At 48.5% G+C, this 19,579-nt stretch overlaps 1 protein-coding gene across 1 annotated transcript in view; it reads right to left on the reverse strand.

Annotated features, from left to right (window-relative positions):
• LOC124787604 (serine/threonine-protein kinase SMG1) overlaps positions 1 to 19,579 on the reverse strand; it is a 393,945-nt gene that overhangs the window by 338,489 nt on the left and 35,877 nt on the right. The window contains exon 2 of the mRNA XM_047254356.1: positions 3,766 to 3,851. Coding sequence (XP_047110312.1) covers positions 3,766 to 3,851 — 86 coding nt within the window. The remainder of the gene's footprint in view (positions 1 to 3,765; positions 3,852 to 19,579) is intronic.

Raw genomic sequence — 19,579 nt, forward strand, 5'->3', positions numbered from 1 at the left:
AGCTTCAAATGACCAACATCATCTCACTAACACTGATAAACTTGAGGACGCAATCTGCTGAGCGTGTGTCATCTACTAAATTGGAAGATATATCAGGCGACAGCTGTAAACAGGCACGTAGCGGAGTAAAATAGGAGCACTGAAGTAAAAGGTGTCTCACCATCCACAGCTGAGAGCAGTGGGGACAAAGTGGGGAGGATTGGCACTTAAAAGATGTCGATGGTTAAAAAGACAGTGCCCTGTCCAGAGTCTAGTTAAAATTACCTCCTCCCGACGACGAGTTCGGGAGGAAGAGGTTCAAGCACAGGGAAAAGCTTTCACGTCCCGCAATTTATTATTGGGAAGTGTAGACCACTGTGCGTACCATAAAAGAGCAACACGGCGACATAAAACACACTGTAGACTGGCGAAGGGGACCATGTGAACAGCAGGCTGAGGAAGAGAGACTGCAGCCTTGGCCGCTATATCAGCCATCTCATTTCCACGGATACCAACGTGTCCTGGGATCCAGAGGAATGCCACAGAGATGCCCCCCCAAGTGGAGGCATTCCTGAATCTGGTGGACCAGAGGGTGGACAGTGTAAAGAGCTTGGAGACTGAGGAGAGAGCTGAGCGAATCTGAGCATATAATATACTGTATCCACTGATGGCAACTGATGTATTTGACACCTGGAGAACAGCGTAAAGCTGCGCAGTAAAAACCAAACACTGGTTGGGAAGCCGAAATCTATTAGGGGTGTTGCCAACAATATAGGCACTCCCAACACCAAATGATGTTTTTGAGCCATCAGTGTAAATAGATGTGGCATCCTTCATTTGTGTGCCTAGAGCAGCAAATGCCTGACGATAAACGAGAGAAGGGGTACCATCCTTGGGAAGCTGATAAAGGTCACGGAGCAAGCAGATCTGAGGGCGGAGCCAAGGCGGTGATGTACCCCCAGTTGTCAAGAAAGTTTTAGGAAAGTGGAAGGAAAGTAAACGTAGCAGTTGACAGAAGTGGACTCCTGGTGTTAGTAGAGAGGAAGGGCGGCTTGCATACTCTAAATCCAGGGAGGTATCAAAAAAGAGGTCACGGGCTGGATTAGCAGGCATGGAAGACAGATGGCTAGCGTAACAACTCAGGACAGCTCACTGATTGGACAGTGGAGGTTCAGCAGTCTCAGCATAAAAGCTTTCCACAGGGTTGGTGTAAAAAGCTACAGACGTTAAACGCAATCCACAGTGATGGACAGAGTCAAGACGCTGAAGAATAGATGGCCGAGCAGAGGAGTAAACTATGCTTCCATAGTCCAAGTCCAATTTCGAGTGCCGACGGATCGCAGACAGCGAGCCGAAAGATAGGAAATGTGGGAGGACCAGCACAGTTTTCTGTCAAACATAAGTCCCAAGAATTTAGTGATGTCCGCAAACGGAAGGTCGACAGGGCCTAGATGTAGGGAAGGTGAAAAAAACTCCGCATGATGCCAATAATTGACACAAACGGTCTTATTGGGAGAAAAGCAAAAGCCAGTTTCGATGCTCCAAGAGTGGAGGCGATCGAGACATCCTTGAAGACGTCATTCGAAAAGGCTGGTCTGTTGAGAGCTGTAGTAGATCACAAAATCATCCACAAAGAGGGAGCCTGAGACATCGGGAAGGAGACAATCCAAAATTGGATTTATGGCAATGGCAAACAGTACAACAATTAGCATGGAGTCCTGGGGCACCCCGTTTTCTTGGGAGAAAGTATGGCATAGAGTTCACCCGCTCTTTAAATGTACGCTCTGTCATAAATTTACGAATAAAACAGGGTAGCCCACCTCAAAATCCTCAAGAGAACAGTGTGCGGAGGATACCTGTCCTCCAACAGGTATCCTATGCTCTCTCCAGATCAAAAAATATTGCTACTGTTTGGCGTTTCCTGAGAAAATTGTTTATGATATAAGTGGAGAGAGCAACAAGATGGTCAACTGCAGTACAATGCTTTCAAAAACCGCATTGGGCACGTGTTGAAAGACTTCAGGACTCCAGCCACCAGGCTAAACGGCAATTCACCATACACTCCAAAACCTTACATACACTACTCGTGAGAGAAATGGGGCGATAGCTAGAGGGGAGATGTTTGTACTTTCCAGTTTTCGGAACAGGAACGACGATAGCTTCCCGCCATCTTCTGGGAAAAGTACTGTTGGCCCAAATTCGATCATAAAGGCGAAGGAGATAACGCAGACTATAGTATGACAAAGGCAGCAACATTTGGACATGGACACCATCCGGTCCTGGGGCGGAAGAGCGAGAAGAAGAGAGGGCGTGTCGGAGTTCCCGCATGGAGAATACAGTATTATAGCTTTCGCTATTTTGAGAGGAGACAGCAAGAGGTTGCACTTCCATCACGTTTCTTCGGAAGAAAGGCTGGCGGGTAATTTGAAGAGCTCGAAATCTCAGCAAAGTTCTGACCCAATGAGTTAGAAATTGTGACTGGGTCCACTAAGGTATCATACGCAACAGTGAGCCCAGAGATTGGGGAGAAACTAGGCATGCCAGATAACTGTCGAATTCGACTCCAAACTTCTCAGGAGGGAGTGAAGGTGTTAAAAGAGCTAGTAAAGAAGTCCCAGCTAGCCTTCTTGCTATCACAGATGACACGACGGCATCGCGTACGTAACTGCTTATAGCGGATACAGTTGGCCAAAGTAGGATGATGGCGGAAAATGTGAAGAGCACATCTCCGCTCGTGTATTGCATCACGGGATGCCTCGTTCCACCAAGGAAACAGAGGTCGCCGGGGCAAATTGGAGGTGCAAGGTATAGAATGTTCGATGGCTCTAAGAATAACTTCTGTAACATGGGTGACCCGATCGTCGACGCTAGGAAAGTGACAAAAAAAGTGTCCAATTGGCTTGGGCAAACTTCCAGCACCTCAGGCGCATAGATGGCAGTTGTGGCTGCAATCGAAGGACACATGGAAAATGGTCACTCGAGTGTGTATCAGCAAGAGCGAACCATTCAAAGCACCGAGCTAGCTGAACTGTACCAATCAAAATATCTAAATGAGATAAATTTGTCGAGGAGGAAGACAAAAATGTAGGTTCCCCAGTGTTGAGGCAAACAAGATCTGCTTAGTGGAAGAGGTCAATCAATAGAGAGCCTTGCGGAAAAGGACGCGGAAATCCCTAAAGCAGGTGGTGGGCATTGAAGTCCCCAACCGGTAAATAGGGGGGCGGGAGCTGACCAAGGAGATGAAGATCAGCTCTTGCCATTGGTGTGGACGATGGAATGTATATGGTACAAAGAGAGAAAGTGTATCTAGAAAGGGAAAGACGGACAGCAACAGCTTGGAAGGAACTGTTTAAGGGGATTGGGTGATAATGGACAGTATCATGGAGAAGAACCATGATTCACCCATGTGCTGGAGTGCCATCAACAGAGGGGATATCAAACCGGACTGACTGAAAATGAGGGAAAACAAAGCAATCTTGGGGTCACAGCTTTGTTTCCTGAGGACAGAAGATGACCGGCGAGTAGGATCGTAAGAGGATTGACAATTCATCCCGATTGGCTCTAATGTGGATATTTCAATGGATAATTGCCATAGGGTGGACAAAAAAGGGAAGAATCTTACCGTCAGGCAGTTAATTCAAGAATAAGTCTCATTTACCAGATGGATTTCATTTATTTCATAAAGTTAACAACGGACCTCAGCACACACTTTTTTATAAGTTTTTAACATACATTCAACTAAGACAGCATTCAAATTAAATTGAAGTAAAACGTAGGTTACACTACCTGCAACTGTTTACAGAGAGCAAGGAACTTCCCTTTGTCATCTTCTCTACATAACAGGCGTAGCAACTTCGAGATTCTCGAGTCCTCTGGAATAAAAGCATAGTACATCAACAGTTGGAAATGTGCTGAATTCATTTGGAAATTTTGAAATGTTTCTTAGAGCACATTATCTAGTAAGAACGTAATTTAGAATTAAAGCAATCCAGACTAATGTGACTTCTTGTCTTAACTCTAGGGCAACCAGACTTACCTACAACAATTCAAACAAAAACTAATGAACATTAAAATTAACATATGGTTCAATCCTCTATCACTTCCATAAATATACTTGCTGGACTGTGATGCAAGATAACAGATAATTCATTTCTTACTGATCTTTAAGGATCTGACAGTTCTAGAAACAACTGTAGCCTGCAATTTTACTTTCACATTAAATTAAATGTAAGAGGAAGTAAATCAGCAAGTATTTTAAGAGAGAATCTTGTTACAGGAATATGAGAAAACTACAGCTTTTCATTTCCTTAAAAAGCAGAAAAATTTCTACCTGTATCTCACTGACTGTGGAACTGGTATCAATACATTATGTTAAATTGTTAAGTATAACATGCTGTGCAGATGGAAGACAGGCCAGGACATTGACTTATAAATTAATGCAGTCTCTCTGACAGAACAGAAAAAAAGGTAGTGATAAGTGAATACTACCTTACAGCAGCTATGGTTATCACACTGAGTTCTCTCAGATGCCACAGGTCACGTAGAATGAACAAAACTATTGCTTCAGCTAACATACACTCCTGGAAATGGAAAAAAGAACACATTGACACCGGTGTGTCAGACCCACCATACTTGCTCCGGACACTGCGAGAGGGCTGTACAAGCAATGATCACACGCACGGCACAGGGGACACACCAGGAACCGCGGTGTTGGCCGTCGAATGGCGCTAGCTGCGCAGCATTTGTGCACCGCCGCCGTCAGTGTCAGCCAGTTTGCCGTGGCATACGGAGCTCCATCGCAGTCTTTAACACTGGTAGCATGCCGCGACAGCGTGGACGTGAACCGTATGTGCAGTTGACGGACTTTGAGCGAGGGCGTATAGTGGGCATGCGGGAGGCCGGGTGGACGTACTGCCGAATTGCTCAACACGTGGGGCGTGAGGTCTCCACAGTACATCGATGTTGTCGCCAGTGGTCGGCGGAAGGTGCACGTGCCCGTCGACCTGGGACCGGACCGCAGCGACGCACGGATGCACGCCAAGACCGTAGGATCCTACGCAGTGCCGTAGGGGGACCGCACCGCCACTTCCCAGCAAATTAGGGACACTGTTGCTCCTGGGGTATCGGCGAGGACCATTCGCAACCGTTTCCATGAAGCTGGGCTACGGTCCCGCACACCGTTAGGCCGTCTTCCGCTCATGCCCCAACATCGTGCAGCCCGCCTCCAGTGGTGTCGCGACAGGTGTGAATGGAGGGACGAATGGAGACGTGTCGTCTTCAGCGATGAGAGTCGCTTCTGCCTTGGTGCCAATGATGGTCGTATGCGTGTTTGGCGCCGTGCAGGTGAGCGCCACAATCAGGACTGCATACGACCGAGGCACACAGGGCCAACACCCGGCATCATGGTGTGGGGAGCGATCTCCTACACTGGCCGTACACCACTGGTGATCGTCGAGGGGACACTGAATAGTGCACGGTACATCCAAACCGTCATCGAACCCATCGTTCTACCATTCCTAGACCGGCAAGGGAACTTGCTGTTCCAACAGGACAATGCACGTCCGCATGTATCCCGTGCCACCCAACGTGCTCTAGAAGGTGTAAGTCAACTACCCTGGCCAGCAAGATCTCCGGATCTGTCCCCCATTGAGCATGTTTGGGACTGGATGAAGCGTCGTCTCACGCGGTCTGCACGTCCAGCACGAACGCTGGTCCAACTGAGGCGCCAGGTGGAAATGGCATGGCAAGCCGTTCCACAGGACTACATCCAGCATCTCTACGATCGTCTCCATGGGAGAATAGCAGCCTGCATTGCTGCGAAAGGTGGATATACACTGTACTAGTGCTGACATTGTGCATGCTCTGTTGCCTGTGTCTATGTGCCTGTGGTTCTGTCAGTGTGATCATGTGATGTATCTGACCCCAGGAATGTGTCAATAAAGTTTCCCCTTCCTGGGACAATGAATTCACGGTGTTCTTATTTCGATTTCCAGGAGTGTAAAATACCTAAACATGATCAAAGACAGGCACCCGAAAGAGTTCTCTAAATTTCTCCAATGTATCAAGAACTACTGTAGCAAACTGCAGCATCTTCTGACCACAGGAAATGAAGATGGCAATTATTCTCAAGCACCTACTATAGAAGAACTTCAAAATGATGTCAGGAAACTGTATGTATTTTCAAACTGTAATCTTTAGTGACTTGTTGAAACAAATATTATATACTTCTTAATATATTGCTGATGACAATGTTTCTCCAAACAGGTTTACAGCGTAATTTACATGTGTGACATACGCGACCCAATGTTCCCATTTAGAATAAGTTGCATGCTCAGATATATTTGGTGGGCATTTGTAATACGTTATAATATTTTCTACAGATAGATAGCTACACTTTCAGTGCCACCAACAAAGGATGCTTTTGTGATTTGATGGAAGAGGCCAAGTAAGTACAATACGTACGGCATTCTGTGGCGCACACAGAAATATAGGATGCACGCTCAACAGATAAGGACTGAGACCAGAATTCCAGCCTGTTTCCTATATGCAGTATATGTTCACGTCCATTAACAATGACAGACATCTTGCCCCTGTGGCTGCAGCAGCATCTACACAAGCCAAACAATTCACACTGTTGCTAAGTACTGTGCTGACCACACTTATTTTGGAGATGGAGAAGTTGGATGTGGCTGAAAGCTGTCTACACTTTGTTCATCGTAAGTTTAATCCCAACGTAAACAAACACTCACTCACCGACATGTGCATTAACAACAGATGATATGACACCAACAGACATTTATATCCATTATTTCATCGCTACTGAAGTGTGTATGTCCCAATGACGCTTACTAAAGCACTGACAATCTTTACTGTTTTTGGCAATCACCATAAATGTTTAACACAAGTAGTTCTGGTTTCACATCACACTGGACAGTTGATTTTTCTGTCTTGTCAGCTGTGCTCAAGTGTTCTTTTGTCCTAGTTGATCGGCAGTGAGGGTCTAAGCACCAAGACGACCAGTCCCTCACTCGAAGGTTCATTCATCCAGAAGTAATGACATCCACCAGGAATGTACTCTCATGAGGAAAGTACACAGGAGGGTAAAAACGAAGCACTAAAGGCAATACTGATGTCACAGCTGAAAAAAAGTTTACGAAGTAAAGTACATGGATCTCATTGGGTCACAGCTTAGAGCAGCAAGCCATCCCCCAGGGCTCACCCGTGTCAAGAGAATACCCCTGCCACATCTAGCCCCTGCCAATCCGATTAAGGCTGAGGACAGCTACACAGTAAAGAATGCCTTCTACTCAAGAGTAAAAGGGAAAAAGCCAAAAATGTGATGGACATTAGCTGGACCATCAATAATAAAATACAACGAGAGAAATGGTTAAGGCCGCATATGGGCTTCACCCAGACATCTGCATGCAAAGGGAACAGGCCCTCCCATAGCACTCCCACTCGCAACCCAGAGGTGGCAGGGTTGAGGGTCTAAATTACCCAGCATTTTACAGAAGACACCCCCAATCCCAACCACACTGGCATTGCCCTGAAGGTAGTTTAAAATGTTATATCCATGAATAAAAATTACTGTCACGGAGAAAATGGAGAACCAGGTCAATCATCCGCGAGCCATCCGATACCATGTGAAGCAAAGAATTCGGAAGACCATGTTCAGAGTTGAGTGCCAGGAGGGGGGCATTCCACCAGGATATGAGCAGCTGTCAGTAAGGCTCCACAACCACAATGTGAGGGTAGCTTGTTGCGTAAAATGATTCAGACTGGCATGACCGACAACGAATTAACATACAATGGGAGATTCTTTCCAGGAGAAATTGAAGGACAAGTGCCACGCCATAGTAATCTTCTTGATGATGCTGAGTTTATTAGAGGGTGCGGTAGCTTACAACATATTATTCCTTCTATGAGTTAGCAGAAGTCTTAGTTATAGCAGTAAATCTGCGTCTTGGGGTGCGGGGGTGGGGTGGAGTGTAATTGCTTCTCTAGCCAAATGGTCGAATCTGAGGAGGCAGTGTGATTAAGGTCAGAGAAGATCATGAGTAACATATCACATGGTGACATAAGTAATGGTCTGCAGACCGCACACTGAAACACTGCATATTAAAATGCAGTCAAAGGATGCCTACTTTATGAAAAAGAAGGCTCTGTTAATGGCCATTAGCTCCAATGTAAAAATGTTACATATTCCCAGCAATATATGTTCCCAGTCTTTTGTTTGTCTGTGAAAATGTGTAAAGCTGCTTTGTGTTCTGTAGTAAAATATACATCAGGAAATTGTCAAAGAGCAGCAAGAAACACATTGTGTTTAATATGTACTGAGATTTACTGCATATTATTTCATTGTTGCACAAACTGTACTAAGTGGTATTCAAAGTTATGCCATTTGACTATTGGTTGGTTGGTTGTTGAAATTGAAAGGACCAAACCACGAGGTCATTGGTTCCTTCATCCTATATGTAACGACAGGAATAACCTCCAAAGGATGATACAAAAGGCAAAACCTGGGAACCTCAAATGTACGCAAGATACAATAAGACAGATAAAACCAAGGAGAAGTAGGATGGACAAGCTGCTCTGCCCAAAATGCAGTTGGAGGTACCCAGAGCATGGTATGCGGTGAGACACGCACCCTCTGCATTACAACAGCACCGCCTAACCATTCACTACCCCACAGAAATGAACAACACAGACTAAATGATAAAAGGACCAATAAAACATTAAAAAATTGACATAAAAGAACAGGGACTGAAAAGGTGGGAAGACTGGGAGCCAGGCCAGACCACTGAGCCTTGGCCACCATCGGACAACTGGGCCTGAGCACACGAGATGTGCCCTCCAAACCCCTAGGTGGTCAATGAGGCCAAAGTGCCCCATCTCACAGAGATGGGAAGAAATTACCCTAGTGGATGAAACTTAAAATCAGGTCAGCCACCTTGGCACTGTCCATTAGCACCAGAGATAGCATGTGAAGAAGCTTACAATATCACCGCAGAGTAGCCAAATTCTGACTGTCTAGTAGGATATGTGCCACCCTTAGGCGGGTACCACGTCAGCAGTACTGTGGATCCTCATTTCTGAGAACATGGCTGTGGGTCAGCCAAGTGTGACCAGTGCATAGTCGACACAGGACCACATATTCCCTGTGGGAAGTGTGAATGGAAGACTGCCACAGTGTTGTGATCTCCTTTCTGGCCCTCACTTTGTTTGGGAAGTACAGGGCAAACCATTCTGAGTGCCACACATCCAAAAACTGATGGCATAGAGTTGACCAAAAGTCCAATTTTGGGACTCTGATTTTGAAAATTGGCATCCTGGTAGCCAACTTTGCCAAGCATACTACATGTTCATTACCCCGAGACCCCAACATGTCCAGGGCACCAAGCAAAGACAACTGGTGGTACAGCTTCATGGAGGTCAGAAAGAAGATCCTGGACATTCATGACTAAATGGGTGATAAGGGTAGCACTAGTCTATATCCTGATAGCTGCTAATGGAGTTGCTGCAGATTAGAAGCATCTTGCTGGTGCTAGAACAAGCATGGCTAAGAGCTCTTCTGATGGTCACCAATTCAGCAGTGAAGACATTGCAACCACTCAGCAAGGAGCATAGTTCACTGCACTTTGCATGTGTGTATGCAAAACTGATCACCCATCGACCATTGAACCTTCACTTTACACAACTTCTGAACCTGGAACTACACTGAGAACAGCCACGAACAGGTGGTGAAACATAAGGGGGCAACTGGATCTTCCAATCCAAGGGATAAATCGAGACAGATCCGAGGTCTGGGTACACTCCACAGGGGCATACATAAATACTCCCTGACAAGAAGCAACAGTGGGGGTTAGAGTTCAGAGAAGAGTCAATGTAGTCAAACTGCAATTGTGACCCTAGTTCTGGGACCTGTTGTGGGAGGTGGACCTCCCTACTACAAAAAAAGGACACGCTAGTTTGGGTGCTTAGGGAAGCTGTGAACATATATAACATAACTGAGTAGCTATTGCTAGTGCCTGATCCATAGTGGTGAGACCCAGCCTCTGCAAGTAGGCTGTTCAGAGGGCTAGTTCAAAAGGCTCCTATTGGAAGTTCGCCCCACCAAGTTTGGGAAAGTAAAAGGGGGAAAAGGAATGGGGAACCACACCAAAAGAGAAAACGAAAGAAGCAAATAAAAAAACGGGGAAAACTTACACCACAAGGAATAGTAGTGGAAGGTATTAAAACCATAGAGCAGATGGGTTGGGCTGGGTAATCACAAGAATAAAAGAGGATGAGCCAGCCACTCTGTAACACACTAAAAAGTCCACTCCAGAAAGATAAGGCAAGATGAACACACGTGGGGAAAAGGCGAACATCAAGACAAACAAATGCAAAGAAAGGGTGACAGAGTTAAAATGGAGGGAGGGTGGAGGCCTAGGACAGGAGGCCAGACACCAATATTTAGGTGGTACAATAAAAACGCCCCTCATGAATAAAATGTAAAACTAAATCTGGTGTTGAGGCATTGTCACCCAACACCATAGGTAGGGTGCTGGGAAGGTTAAAAGTCTGCCACAGAGCAGCTAAAATTGGGCAGCCCAACAAGATGTGGATGACGGCCTTAGGGGAGCCACAGCAACGCTGAGGTGGGTCCTCACGATGGAGGGGGTGACCATGTGTTAGCCACATATTACCGATGCGGAGCCGGCAAAGGACAATAGATTCCCTGCAAGTGGATCAAATGGATGAGCACTACACACTTGTTATCTCCTTGATAACACTGAGTTTATTTGGTGTACTCAGGGTGCGCCATTCAGTATCCCAGATCACGAAAACTTTGCGGCAGAAGACCGATCGCAAACCAGTCTCCAGCAGGCCAATCTCCAGAGTTGGTTTACGAGTAGCCTGTTTGGCGAGGCGGTCAGCGAGTTTATTGCCTGGTATCCTGACATGTCTTGGGGTCCAAATGAAGGTCACTGAACATCCTCTGTTGCAGAGGGCATAAAGAGACTCCTGGATAGTCATTACCCAAAGAAGTCTAGGGAAGCACCGGTCGAGAGCTTGTAGGCTGCTTAAGGAGTCACTACAGATGACAAGGACTCACACGGAGCAGGAGTCAATGAGGCTCAGGCAACGAATAAGATTAAGGTGCTGCCAGCACTTGTCCTTAAGCTGACAAAGCTGGGGAAGCCAAGTTAAGCAGGTGTCTAAGACCAGTCCCAAAAAGCGGTAAGTATTCACTACATCTAGTAGTTGGTCATCAAGGTAAACTTCAGAATGGGGATGGACAGTACAATGACGACAGAAGAGCATGACAAGTTTTGGCAGCCAAAAACTGGAAACTGAGTGATGGCCCACATCTGTGCCTTCTGTATAGCTCCCTGCAGCCAGTGTTCAGCCACAACATTAGAAGAGGATTGTTGGTTGGTTTTCGGGTTTGATGGGGGCTAAACATCGAGGTCATCAGTCCCCAGTTCCAAACAGTCATACTTGCAAAAGGCCTATACAGTAAAAGCGTAACCTCTGCACCCAGATGGAGGGAACACCAAGGGGTACAGAGCTAAACTGAACACCACAGTAACACAAAACAGAGGACACTTAAAAGGAGCAGAGCAAATAGTTGACTAGAGTAAAACAGACAACAGTGGTTGATGGATCAGGTAAAATGTCAACCACTCAACTACAAACAAAGAACCTCCAGCTGGAAAGCATTGATACAGGTACCAACACAACTTTTTACCATAAAAGACACTATTTTGGTATCTACGTCACAATAAAAGACTCTGGAGTGGGTGTAGCCTGAGAAATCATGCAAGAATGCCCACACTAGAGTGAGTGATAAAACCCAGCTGCACGGATAAAACGTAAAACTGAGTCAGTTATAGAGGCATCGTCACCAAGAATTAAAGGAAGTGCAGCTGGCAAATTAAAGGACTGCCGCAAGGGGGCTAAAAGGGGGCAGTCCATCAGAAGATGGACCACTGTCAGCCCTGCATCACAGCGACACTTGGGCGGGTTCTCATGACAAAGGAGATAGCTGTGGGTCAACCGCGTATGTCCAATTCGGAGACGGCAGAGAACAACTGAGTCCCTACGCGTGCCCCTCAAGGATGAGTTCCATACGGCTGTGGACAACTTGACCATGCGGAGCTTATTTGGCGTGTTCAAGACAGACCATTCACAGCTACAGACATCGCAGACCTTGCGATGTAGGGCTGACCGGAGGTCTCTTTCCACGAGACCGAGCTCCAGGGGTGGAGAAGTGGTGGCCTGCTTGGCCAACCGATCGACATGCTTGTTTCTTGGAATGCCGATGTGGCCCGGGGTCCACGCAGCCCAGGGTCCATGCAAACATCACTAAATGACCACACTCGGCGAGAGCAAAAACAGCATCTTGAATACCGCGCACCAAAGGGTCCCGAGAAAACCACTGGCAGAGTGCTTGCAATCCACTCAGGGAGTCACTGCATATGACAAATGACTCTCCAGGGCAGAAGGAAAGGTGAGCTAGTGCACAATAAAGAGCAACCAGATCCGCAGTGAAAACACTGCTCCCACAAGGCAGGGAATGCTGCTCAACGTAGTCGCCATGGATGAAAGCAAACCCAGTGCGTCCATTGACCACAGAACCATCGGTGTAGACTACATCTGCATTGTGAAATGAGGCAAGAAGAGCCAGGAATTGTTGACGAAGATTGGCAGGTGGAGCGGAGGACTTGGAGTCGCAGGACAAATCCAAGCAAAGCCGCAAGTGAGGGAGGGACCAAGGAGGCGTACAAGAAAAGGGCCGGAAGGATGAAGGAAGGGGAAAGGACTCGTGTGACGAGAGAAGGGAACGAACGCAGACCGCGATTGGGAGACCCGATCTAGGCCGCCGCCGTGGGGAGGGGAGTGCAGAAGATGGGAAAATGGAGCCTGCGGTTTGGGGGGTTGGGCGAGGCATGAACGCAGGCAATGTATGACGCAAGCAACTGTTGTCAGTGGAATCGTAGGGGAGGGATTCCAGCTTCTACAAGAAGGCTAGTCACAGGCCTAGTGCGGAAGGCACCTGTCGCCAGTCTGACACCACAATGGAGAATCGTGTAAGGATCTGCAACGTTGAAGGTGCTGCTGAGTCGTACACCACGCTCCCGTAGTCGAGACGGGACTGGACTAAGGCCTTATAGAGCTGTAGGAGGGTTGTTCGTGCAGCCCCCCAAACAGTGTGGCTGAGGCAGCAAGGGATGTTGAGGTGCCGCCAGCACCATTGTTTAAGCTCGCAAAGATGAGGTGTCCAAGTGAGCTGAGCATGAAACAGCATGCCAAGGAAGCGATGCGTTTCCTCAATACGAAGGAGCTCATTGGCAAGGTAGAGCTCTTGATGGAGGTGGACCGTTCGAAGACGACAGAAATGCATCACTCGGGTCTTAGAGGCTGAGAACTGAAAACCATGGTTGGATGCCCAAAAATGTGCCTTACGGATAGCTCCCTGCAGCTGCCGTTCAGCGACACTGATGCTTGGGGAACTGTAATAAAGACAAAAGTCATCGGCATATAGAGAGGAACAGACCGATGAGCCCACCGCAGCCGCAAGACCATTAATCGCCACCAAAAAGAGGGGAACACTGATAACTGAGCCCTGTGGGACACCGTTCTCCTGAATGTGAGCAGAGACAAAATATGTGCCAACCTTAACTCGGAAGGAGCGATTGGAGAGAAAATTCCGGGCCCTGTAAGCCCCATTCGTGCAGCGTAGCAAGGATATGATGGCGCCAGGTGGTATCGTATGCCTTCTGAAGACCAAAGAAAACAGCAACTAGATGTTCTCGCCGAGTAAAAGCTGTACAAATAGCCAACTCTAGCGAGACTAAATTGTCGATCGCTGAGCGGCCCTAACGGAAGCCCCCTGTTGCTGGGCTAGGAGGCCCCGAGCTTCAAGGATCCACATGAGCCGCCGACTCACCATCCGTTCCAGGAGTTTGCACATAACATTGGTAAGGCTGATAGGGCAGTAGCTATCAACCACCAGCGGATCTGCACGAGGTTTAAGCACTGGGACGGTAATGCTATCCTGCCAACGAGTTGGGAAATCGTCCTCCATCCAGATGCGGTTAAACAGGGTGAGTAATTCACCCTAACAGTGCGCAGAGAGAGGGCGAAAAAACTGGTTGTGAATTCGGTCTGGACCTGGAGAGGTATCAGGGCAAGCTGTAAGGGCACTTTGGAACTCCCATTCACTAAACGGGGCGTTGTATCATTCCCAACGGTGCGTGCAAAATGACAACTGCTCTTTAATGGCACAGAATTCTGCGCTGTAGCCTGCTGTCACGGAAATACGAGCAAAGTACTCTGCCAGATGTTCGGCGATGGCAATTGGGTCAGTACAAAGTGTACCCCAAAGAGAAAAGCAAGGGACAGACGCATGAGGGCAAAAGCCAAAAATGCCCCGAACCCGTGACCACACCTGAGATGGGGAGGTGCGTGAACCTATGGTGGCAACATATCGTTCCCAGCAGTCCTGTTTGCTCCGCCAGATTAACCGCTGAGCCCGGGGCCGCAGCTGTTTAAAGGCAACCAGATTCTCTAGGGAAGGATGATGCCGGTGTCGTTGCAGGGCACGCTGGCGGTCTCGGATAGCTTCTACAATCTCTGGTGTCCACCAAGGGATTGACTGATGCCTTAGGGTGCATGGAGAGCAGGGGACAGTTGCCTCAGCAGTAGAAACAATGGCCATAGTGACCTCGTCCACTGCCAAATCAATATCACCAGGAAGCGGAGCAATGGCCACAGTAGCTGAGGTGTAGGCTGCCCGATCAGAACCACGAAGAGACCATCATGGGAGCTGGTCAGGGGGTTGGGATTGAAGAAGAGAAACCATAATAGGAAAGTGGTCGCTACCACAGAGGTTGTCATGGACCCTCCAACTGAGGTATGGAAGAAGACCTGGGCTACTAAGAGAGAGGTCAATGGCTGAGTATGTGCCACGAGTCAAGCTAAAATATGTGGGAGCACCAGTGTTAAGGAGGTAAATGTCCTGCTGGGCCAAGAGTGTCTCAACATTCATACCCTGGCCTGAGATCTGGGCCCCACCCCATAAAGGGTAGTGGGGGGGGGGGGGGGGGGGAGCTGGGTGAACAAGGCAGCTAGGTCGGCAAGATGGACAACCTCATCTGGGGGAAGGTAGAGGGAACAGATGGTAAGCTCCATTCCTGCGCGGACTCTAACAGCCACAGCCTTGAGAGCTGTGTGTAGTGGCACTGGGGCACTAGGAACATAAACACAGACACCCTGTCGTATTCTACGCGGTTCTTATAATGACCCCGGTAGCCACAGAGGGAGGGGGTCCGCCGAACAGGAAAACAGGTTTCCTGTATGGCCAGACAAGTGGCAGGGAAGCGGCACAAAAGCTGTTTCAACTCAGCAAGGTGGTGGAAAAAACCACGGCAATTCCATTAAAAAATATAATGGATCAGACTGTGAAGACATGAAAGAATCTGGGGGGGGGGGGGGGAGATAGGTTACACCTTAGAAGCGCTTGCCGCCACCAATTGCGAAGTAGCCTGATCAACTTCCATAGGAGCTGCGGGTTAAGCAACATCCAGCTCCTGAGGGGACGCTAGATGCTCCACATCATCTTCGGGTGCAGTGGTGAACTCCTTTTCTGTCTCTATGTCCTTCTCCTTTTGCTTTTTCTTCTTTTTGGTAGGGTCCCATTTGTCCTTTGGTTTATCAGGCTGAGTGGGCTTTTCCGACCCAGTCTCATGGACCGAGGAAGACCTGGAAGCCCTACGGGCCTCACATGGTGGCTTTTTCAGCCACTGGCTGACATCTGGAGGGGCAATAACCATGGAAGGGAGGACACCAGCTCAGAGGTGGGGACTGAAGTCCCCAAAGAAGGAGGGGTTGTTAATCCCGATGTTGATAACAGGGGAGCAACGGAGGAGGATGTTCCCCCAACTACCTGGGGGGGCAGGAATAGACGGCCGGGCTGGAGGGCCCACAAAAAGCAGCTGAGCTTGGGGGCTCGTCGACAGGGATGGTGACATCGAAGCTGCTGCAGCAAACGTCGATGAAATGCGCACAGGGTGAAGTCGGTCGGACTTGCGTTTAGCCTCCGTGTAAGTGAGCCTGTCCAAGGTCTTATACTCCATAATCTTACGTTCTATTTGATAAACCGCACAGTCTCACGAGCAAGGTGAATGTTTCTGCCCGCAGTTGATACAAACAGGGGGCGGCGAACACGGGAAATTGGGGTGGGAGGCACGTCCACAATCCCGACAGGTAGGGTTGGTGTCACATCTCTATGACATATGCCCAAACCAGAAGCACTTAAAGCAGTGCATGGGAGGAGGGACGTAAGGCTTAACATCAGATCGATATATCATCACCTTGACCTTCTCGGGCAGGGTGTCTCCCTCGAAAGCCAAGTTAAAGGTGCCAGTGGCAACCCTACTATCTTTAGGTCCCCTGAAGATACATCGTACAAAGTGGACACCGCGGCATTCCAGATTTGCACGGAGCTCATCGTCAGACTGCAACAACAGGTCACAATGAAAAATAAGTCCCTGAACCATATTGAGGCTCTTATGAGGCATAATGGAGACTGCAACATCACCGAGCTTGTCACAAGCAAGCAATGCCCGTGACTGTGCTGGGGATGCTGTCTGTATGAGGACTGCTCCAGACCTTATTTTAGACATGCCCTCAACTTCTCCAAACTTTTCCTCTAAATTTTCCACAAAAAACTGAGGCTTTGTGGTCAGAAATGAGTCCCCATCTGTTTGGCTGCAAACCAGAAATCGAGGAGAATATGTCTCACCAGGTAATTTAGATCACCGTTCCTCCCCTGATGTGGACAGGGAAGGGAACGATTGGGGGTCATGCTGTAAAGCATTAAGCTTTCCTTTCTTAGAGACTCATGCTTGCGCGCTATTTGTATTTCGTTTCATGGTGGTCCCACTAGCAGCTAGGGGACGGTATGTCCACCCAGACAGAGCCCTGCCGCTTGCCTGGGTAAGCCTAATACAACCGGGCGGGGGGGGGGGGGGGGGGGGGGGGGGGGGGGGCGGGGCAGGTTCCCCAGAGGTCGCCTGCTAGCAACTGTTCTACCTAAACAGCCATGCGTCTCCTCGGCGCGCAGCACACCTTGAGATTGAGGTTTTTTTTATAGAGGTTTATACCACCCTCGTGACCCAGGCAGTTAAGCCAAGATCCTTGGGCTCTGTACCGTACAAGGTTCCACTTCCACCATCGCGCCTTACGGTGGTCGTTTAAGCACGTTCAGAGGTTACGGTATTGAGGACTGGTGGCGCTTCCCAGTCCCCAGCTCAGGGACCCCGGGGTCGCCAAGCCCGTACCCAGCAACTAAATGCTGAGCCCCCTGAGGGGATTAGAAGAGGATCAAAAGGAAATACAAAAGTCGTCAATGATCCTACTGCTAATGCGAAACCATTGATGGCAATTAAAAAGAGTGGGACATTCTGATTAGAGCATTGTGGGACCCCATTATCTTGTATATGGGGTATGGGGTGCACTGAGGGAAGCACCGACATGAACTTAAAGTGTGGAGAAAAGAAAATCTGGAGGAGGCCCCCCAAGACCCTACTCATGCAGAGTAGCAAGGATGTGGTGTCGCCGAGTCGTATCATATGCCTTTGTTAGGTCAAAAAGACAGCAATCAAGTGTTGGCACCAGGGAAAGGCAGACTCCAGATGCACCAAGTTGTAGACTGGAGTGTCCTCGGCAAAAACTGCCCTGGGGCAGAGCCAGAAAGCCCCGAGACTCAAGGAGCCAACACAACTGCCACTCACCATATGTTCAAGCAGCTTGCACTGAGTGTTGGTGATGCTGATAGGATGATCGCTATCAACATCTAGAGGGTTCTTCCCACACTTTAGCACTGGAAGGATGACACTTTCCCGCCATTCCGATGGGAATTCTCCATCGCTCCAGATGCAGTTGAAGACAGCAAGGAGGTGGCGTTGGGAATCCGCTGACAAATGTTTCATTATTTGTGAATGGATGCGATCTGGATTGGGGGATGTGTCAGGACAGTCGGGAAGGGCACTAAGAAATTCCCACTCACTGATGGGAGCATTATAAGAATCAGGGTGGCGTGGAGCAAAAGATAGGTGTTTCATTCCAACCACTGAGGAGACGAAAAGTGAGGCAGTAATTGTCAGATGCAGAGATGTGAGCATAATGCTCAGCAAGATGCTCTGCGATTATGTCTGGATCGGCAGATACAGCTGCATTTGTGGAAATTCCAGACACCCATGTAGGGGTTTGATAGCCGTAAAGTCGGCGGAGCTCGTGCCAACCTGAGAGAGGGAGGTTCGTGTTCCTATGGTGGAGACATAGCTTTCCCAACACTCCTGCTTCCTTCATTTTATGAGGAGGCGAACCTGGACACGGAGACTTTTGAAGGCAATTAGATTCTCCAGGGAGGGGTGGCACTTGTGACGTTGGAGGTCCCGCCTACAGTCTCTAATGGCCACAACAATTTCCGGCAACCACCAAGGCACTGACTTCCGCCAGGGGGGAGAAAAAACTGCCACAGTTCCACTGGCCACTTACTGCCATCTTGTGTGCCATGAAGTGACGAAGGAGGCAAATTAGGCCTCATCATCACCTGTTGCCACACGTTGAGTATTGGCATCCAGTACCATTGCATCTGAGGTGACGCCAGAATCTCCATCTTGTCCTCTGACGCAGAGCTGTGGGGTGCTCTAGCGTGTGGGAGGGGGTGAGCACTGGAGGCTCCCATTTTCTCATGAAACTACTACTTTGAAGTTTTGCCCTCTCACTGCTCCTTAGGGGTTTGCCGGGAGGGCTTCTCGGAAGTAGCTTCAGGGACAGAGGAAGACCTTGAAGCCTTTCAACCAGCAGCCAATGGCTCTTCAGCCACTGGCTGGCATCCACTTGATCTCTAGAGGGCACTGTGGAAGGTAGAGTCCCAAGTGAGCCCTTCCACTTGAGAGGAGCTGGAGGAGGCCATTACTTCTCTGGCTGGGGAGAGGGGACTGATGTCCCCAGCAGTTTAGGGAGGCGATGCTCCCAAAGTAGAAGCTTTGGGAGCAACAGGAGAAGACATGCCGGGGGCAGGAAGATGGGCAGCTCTGAGGGCCCACTGGAGAAAGCTTCAATGAGGGGCAGAATGGCATCATTGATGGTGATGCCGTTGTAGCGGCAGCACAGGTAGATAGCATTCACACAGGGTTCCGTATTTCAAATTTTAGTTTAGCCTTGTGCAAAGGTTGGTTGGTTGGTTGGTTTAAAAGGGGATGGAAAGGGACCAAACTGTGAGGTCATCGGTCTTGTTCCCAGTAGAACAATTACCCAAGGGAAAGAAGAAAACAAAGATGGCGTACAGCACAATAACAGGAGAAAGGAAAAGCCAGTAGAACGACAGAACAACAAACACGACAATGGACAAAACAGGACAAGAAAATCACAGAGACACAAGAAACAGGGAGAAGAGATTAAAAATAAGAAAGCAGATTACCATAGCTGGCTGACCACGAGAATATGAAAGCAGAAGCCAGCCACTCTGCAACACATTAAAACTTCCACCATAAAAGTCCTATGGTGGAGGACACACAGGGACAAAGGACATGCGCTAAAACTC

Source organism: Schistocerca piceifrons, chromosome 3 (assembly GCF_021461385.2).
Source record: "Schistocerca piceifrons isolate TAMUIC-IGC-003096 chromosome 3, iqSchPice1.1, whole genome shotgun sequence".
Classification (NCBI taxonomy): domain Eukaryota; kingdom Metazoa; phylum Arthropoda; class Insecta; order Orthoptera; family Acrididae; genus Schistocerca; species Schistocerca piceifrons.